The sequence below is a fragment of the Parasteatoda tepidariorum genome, chromosome 10 (genome assembly GCF_043381705.1).
Source record: "Parasteatoda tepidariorum isolate YZ-2023 chromosome 10, CAS_Ptep_4.0, whole genome shotgun sequence".
NCBI lineage: Eukaryota > Metazoa > Arthropoda > Arachnida > Araneae > Theridiidae > Parasteatoda > Parasteatoda tepidariorum.
In genome coordinates, this window is record NC_092213.1 from 49,256,254 (window position 1) to 49,262,253 (window position 6,000).

Below are 6,000 nucleotides of genomic sequence, written 5' to 3' on the forward strand. Positions count from 1 at the left end.
TTGTTTTTGCAAAGTTGTTACGAGTCCTATAAATTTATAAAACTGGTAATAGATTTACGTTGTATGAATTTAGAGTTTTAAAAACCACTTTATTGTTTAGTATTCTGAATATTAGAAGATCTGAAAAGTTAGCCAGCTACTCCTAACAAGGTGTCTGGGATTCCTCATTTAGTTCTTTACATTTGATTTGAACAATGAAAAGGCACCACATTTTTTGCTGTGTCCATTTTCTTTAACACATATTTTGAGCTGTGTCCAGAGAAGAAAGCTCACCGTTGAGTTTTTTAAAAATATTTTTACTTTTGAAATAATTTTAAACTTCACTTATAAAAAGTATAGTAACAAAAAAAAGAGAAGAAAAATTTTTTTTCTGGAAAATTATTAGTTTTATTTATGTTCCTAAAGTCTTGGCCATGAAATAAAACAATATTAAAATTTTTTTTTTCAATCCGACAAATATTTTTTTGTATTTTAAATGACGAAAAAAAAAATTAGCTTATTAAATTTTGGGCAAAAGAAAAAACATCCAATGTTAAAGCTTTCACAGTTGGCTAGAATGTTAAAATTGCTTTAAGTTATCCTCAACTCAAATAACAAAGCTATGGATATTTAATTTATAGAAATTTAAACAGATTTCTCAGTTGTATCACATTTAAAAAGTGTAATTAAATCTCTCATAAATATTAAAAAGCAATTATTTAATTAAAATAAACAATGCATATCTAATTTTTATTTTATACAATCATTTTTATATGAATGTAGCCAAGTACATATTTAAGACTACAGAAGTCACATTCAAATTATTTTATTTTTTCTATTTATTCTACTTTATTATTAATTTATTTATTATTATTTTTTTTTTTTTTAGACGGAGTCTGGCTCTGTCGCCCAGGCNTTGTTGACTTTTTAAATTTCATACTTATTATTGTTATTTTTTTTACATCTTTTAGATAAAAAAGAAATAAAAACATGTTTCAACATTTTACAGGTCATAAAACATTGCACCAAGAGAGAAAATATTTGAAGTAGGTATCTCAGAAAAAAACTGAGTTTATAATTGTCGCATACCTTGACAATCATAAATGCAGTTCCGAAATCAGTTTCTGCTGTTATTCCTCCAGTAAACACTCTCTTTATGAACCTGGGTGGATTATCGTTGATATCTCTAACACCAATGTGCACCTGCAGCAGTGAATTGTCCCTGGGGTCGAAATGCTGGATGGGTGATGGCTGGTGGAAGCAATCATCAGAAGCCTGAACAATGAGGGTATAATTTTGTCTCTCTTCTCTGTCAAGAACTTCAGTGGCATACAGTTGGTGTGTGAAAATATCCAATTTGAAACGGCCAAAATAATTACCACCTGCAAGAAAAAAATGCATTGTTTTAATTAAAAAACATTGATTTGCATGGAGATCAGAGAATGTCAACAGAAGACAACAGTTTATTATAAAGCAGAAGATCTATTTAGTGCAATTCTATAAACCACATTAACTTCGTCGTAACTTTAAAATCTCTAAATCAAACCAAAATTGATAAATTTGTCAGTTTTTAATTTTAATACAATAAATAATTCAATTTTGTCTCTGTAAATAATGAATACTGTGCATATTTTTGTTTTTAAAGCTATTTTTATTTCTAAGCATTAATATTGATCTGCTCCTGATACATATAGCTATGTTTAGTAGGTAAAATGATATGTGAAATAATCCATTTAACACAAAATTCCATATAATGCAAAGCCCCATATTGCTAAATTTGTATTATAAAATAAAAAGAAAAGTATAATTCAAAACTTTAATTTAAACAAGGTAACAAGTAGTGAAAAAATATTTTATGTCTCATGAATTTGAATTATGAATGAAAGTTTTAGTAGAATAGTGGGACTTATTAATAAAACAATCCAATATCAATTTTAATTATTTTTTTTTACGATGTACTTTAGAGAGAAACAATGGAGAATATTCGTACAAATCTGACCATGTAGGTAGTTTGAAAGTAAATACTTCTATGGACAAGGCATTGATTACATTTCTAATGAAGAACTTGGGGTTGACAGTTCGATCTTGGCCATCAACTAAACAATCAGGATGTATGCACAGCAAAGTGTACATTGAATCTATCACAGCATATTGGTGTGCAAGTTTGGAGAGAATATTACCATAACGCCCACGTTGTCTGTTTGAGGTCAAAATTAAGTGGCATTTCTACCATAGCTGTTAAATCCCTGAAAAATGGGACTTGGCCAAAGTTGGATGAGGAAAGTTTAGCTCAACAGCAAAAGGATTAAGTGCATTTTGTAAGGATTATGTCAAATAAGCACATTTCAAGAGAAATGTATATTAAATGCACAAATGGAACATTAATTTTCAGCATAATTAGAAAATATGAAGAAGTTTAGAATATAACGTACATTTTACAGATGAAATTTTGATTTTGATTTAATTGTAAAAATATTCTATACTTGCATTAATAAATACTATATATATAATGAAATAATAATATTAAAAGTAAAGATTTTTTTAAAATTTTTACATTAAGGATTTAATTTTCAGTTTACAAAAATAAATACATACCAACAATGAAATAACAGGGTATAGGCTTTCTAGATCCTGTATCATCATCTTTGTCGACTGTTGCAATAAGTTTGAAACTTTCCTTTCCGGCTTCTAAGTTCTCAGTAAAAATAACTTCATACTAAACAAAATAGAAAATAGAACAATTTTAATCTTTGAGCAATTTATTTAAATGAAACTGCAAAAAGGATAACTGCGATTATATAGTATTTAAATACAAATGACGAAAAAAAAAAAGAAAAAAGAAAACCCTTCCAAATTCCATAAAACTTTTTTTAAAGAAATTTTTTTCTAAGTTTGAAAAAGAAACAATATAAAATATCGTAAAATTGGAGTAATTCTGTCTTAAGAAGAAAAAATTTAGGAGAACTGAAATTACCAGGATAGTACTTATACCGTAATCCCTTCACAAATTAAATTAACAGAATTATGATAGATATAATATAACTTCATGGCACAAAATGATTTAAATGAGCTTAAGTTTGATTTAAGAAGTGCGAAGTTAAGTGAGAGTGAGAAATATATTTAAAAGCAGCATAAAACACAAGAGAAAAGTAAAAAATATTGTTTTTAAAGTCAAAGTTATCAGAAATACAATTTTCCTATCAACTATAATTTACTATATAGACTGATCTCAATTTAAATGAATGATTGAATTTATAATACATTAAGAATTCTAGAGAAATATTTGTATAAAGAAGTATCATACCCACTTGAAGTTTAATTTAATTATTAAAAAACAAAATAAAAATATTATAGCATTTAATTTTTATATACATAAATACCTATTTAAATACACAGAATATAATCATACAATTAGAAAATATGCTTTCAGGAACCAAAATTGTGGTGCAATTAAAGCATTTGTTCATCTTACACATAAACACTATACAAAATGTAATATTTTTTAAAGCTGGAAAGGTTTTTAATTAAATTTTCCACACAAGAGAGCAAAATGTATTTAAAACATGAACACATTTAATTGACAGTAAATTGCCTTTTGGGAGATAAAATAGAGTTAAGAAAAATAGTTTTGATTCTCTTATTCAGTAAACCAAGGATAAAAAAAGAGATGTTGAAAAAGAATAGAAAAAAATAAATATACCAAAGGTTTAGTTCTTAAAATAATAAGCAATTCTTAAAATTCATAACAGTATAAATTTTTTATTATTTTATTTTGAAAAAAAGTATTTATTTTTTATTAATTTCCTATATTGTTTTAAAATGAAATGCTTCTACAATCAAACTTACATTATCTTCAGTAAATTCTGGAGCATTATCATCCACATTCACGATAAATATCGTTAAATCAAGATCTGTTGACAAAGATGTGGGCTGTCCCAAATCGTAAGCTTCAACTCGAACCTAAAATGAATAAAAATTTATTATTGGACCTTTATTGTTGAAGAAGAATGTTATATAACTTTTTCAAACATTTAAATGTATAACAATTTGTCTCCTTTCAGTAAGTACTAATTAATCAAATTTCTTTTAAATATATTAGTTTTAATCTAAAAATTAAAAAATAATAATGCAAAACAGAGGATCTTAAACTGTGCTCCAAGAAATTTTTAGTGCACCACAAAGCATTTCTCATTGCTTCTCAAAGAGGTAAGACACATTGAAAATTTAAAAATGTGTTAAAAAGTAAAATTGAGTATTAATTGTTTGTTACTGTTCAGGTAAAATATTGACTGCATAACAAAACAAGTCCGCATTTAATATATCAGTTTCAGAACTGTTATTCATGTCAAAAAGGCAATGCCAAACAAGTTATAAGAGTAGGGTTAGCTACAAGAAAGGTAGTTTTTCAGACCACTGGTAAATTTACTAATTGCCCCAAATACAGATAAGTTGTAATGCCTGTGTTTAATTTCCAATTTCAAAGATGCTCCTTGACTGGAAAGAAATTTGAGAATCTTTGTGGCAGAGACACAATCTGAAATTATGAATTTCATTCAAAATAATCATTTTGATTTCTGAGTTAACTTATAAAATACATTTAATAATTTGCAAAAATTAAATAAATTTTAAATTACTTTAAATAATTTGATTAATGAAGTGTAGCTAAAATAGCAAATGTAGTTTAAAGACCTACCTCATACACCTTTTGTCTTTCTCGGTCAAGGGGTTCCTTGACAGTAATCACACCTGAAATTTCATGGATATTAAAAGCTTTCCAATGATTATTTGCCAGTTTCTTGAATCTGTATCTAACTTCACCATTTAGACCAATATCTGCATCTCTTGCACTCACTTCAACTACACTACTTCCAAGAGTTGCATTCTTGAAAAAAAATATATAGAATTTATAAATTACATAATTTGTAAAAAAAAAGTGATCTATTAAATAGATAATATTCTCAATAAAATAGTCAATATATTTCAATGTTTAATATTGCCTATAAAATTTCATATTTTTCATATTATCATATAATATCACAGTTTGTTTATGAAAAAATTTTAATTTGGATCATAAAAAATTAATTAAATTCATTTTAATAGTTTAAAAAATATTAAAATTAAAAATATTTAAAATTGTCAAAAAAACATAGTATATAATATGCATATTGTTGAATCAAGCCTGTAAAATGAAATTATTACGTATGAATATCTAAAGACTGACCTCCAGGACACGAATCGTATAATTTTGAGGTGGTTTCACAAAGACAGGACTATTATCATTAACATCAGTAACACAAACTTGAAATCGAGCAGTAGTGAGCAGAGGGGGATTCCCCGAATCTTGAGCTTGTAGTGTAAGACTATAATTTCCAAATCTTCCTCTCAAAGAATAACGAGAAACAATTCTTGCTGTATTTGAGTCTTGGTTTTCAATTCCAAAAAGTCCTATAAAAACAACAATACATATAACCGCTAAAGCAAGGAAACTCTTAATATACATATTTACTTAACAAATCAGCAGATTAACTAGGGTAATCTGCAAGAATTAAGGGTACTTTCTATTTAATGTGTGTATTGACGGTTTCTGACGGTTCTGATTCTACCAACTAATTTGTAAATGTATTTTTTGACTTGATTATCAAAAAATAAATATATAACATTATGTTAAAATTGTTAACTATAATGACATTGAATAGATTTAATGTTTGTTTTCAATCTATCAACCAATGTATTGATAGTAACTTGAATTTTTTAGATAGTGAAAAATTAATAAATTTATGTTAATTTAAAGGTAAAGAAAATATAGGTTAACATTAGGGGAAATATGGGGCATATATATATATATATATATATATAGATAAAGATATTTGCGACTGTTAAATGGTAAGTGCGTTGTACTTTGTAATTTTTTTAAATTATTTTATTATTAATTTTATTTAACATTGTTTTCACAATACTTGTAGGAAATATAAAATTCAAATAATGAATGCAAAGTTAGTATTTTAAATTTTACCCTCATCC

At 26.2% G+C, this 6,000-nt stretch overlaps 1 protein-coding gene across 4 annotated transcripts in view; it reads right to left on the minus strand.

Annotated features, from left to right (window-relative positions):
- Window positions 1-6,000, minus strand: part of LOC107449860 (cadherin 88C) — a 187,651-nt gene that overhangs the window by 11,850 nt on the left and 169,801 nt on the right. For all 4 annotated transcript variants that reach the window (XM_043039525.2, XM_043039523.2, XM_043039524.2 and 1 more), the window contains 5 exons: window positions 5,201-5,424; window positions 4,673-4,861; window positions 3,826-3,939; window positions 2,575-2,695; window positions 1,069-1,361 (listed from right to left, as the gene is read on the minus strand). In XM_043039525.2, coding sequence (XP_042895459.1) covers window positions 1,069-1,361; window positions 2,575-2,695; window positions 3,826-3,939; window positions 4,673-4,861; window positions 5,201-5,424 — 941 coding nt within the window. The remainder of the gene's footprint in view (window positions 1-1,068; window positions 1,362-2,574; window positions 2,696-3,825; window positions 3,940-4,672; window positions 4,862-5,200; window positions 5,425-6,000) is intronic.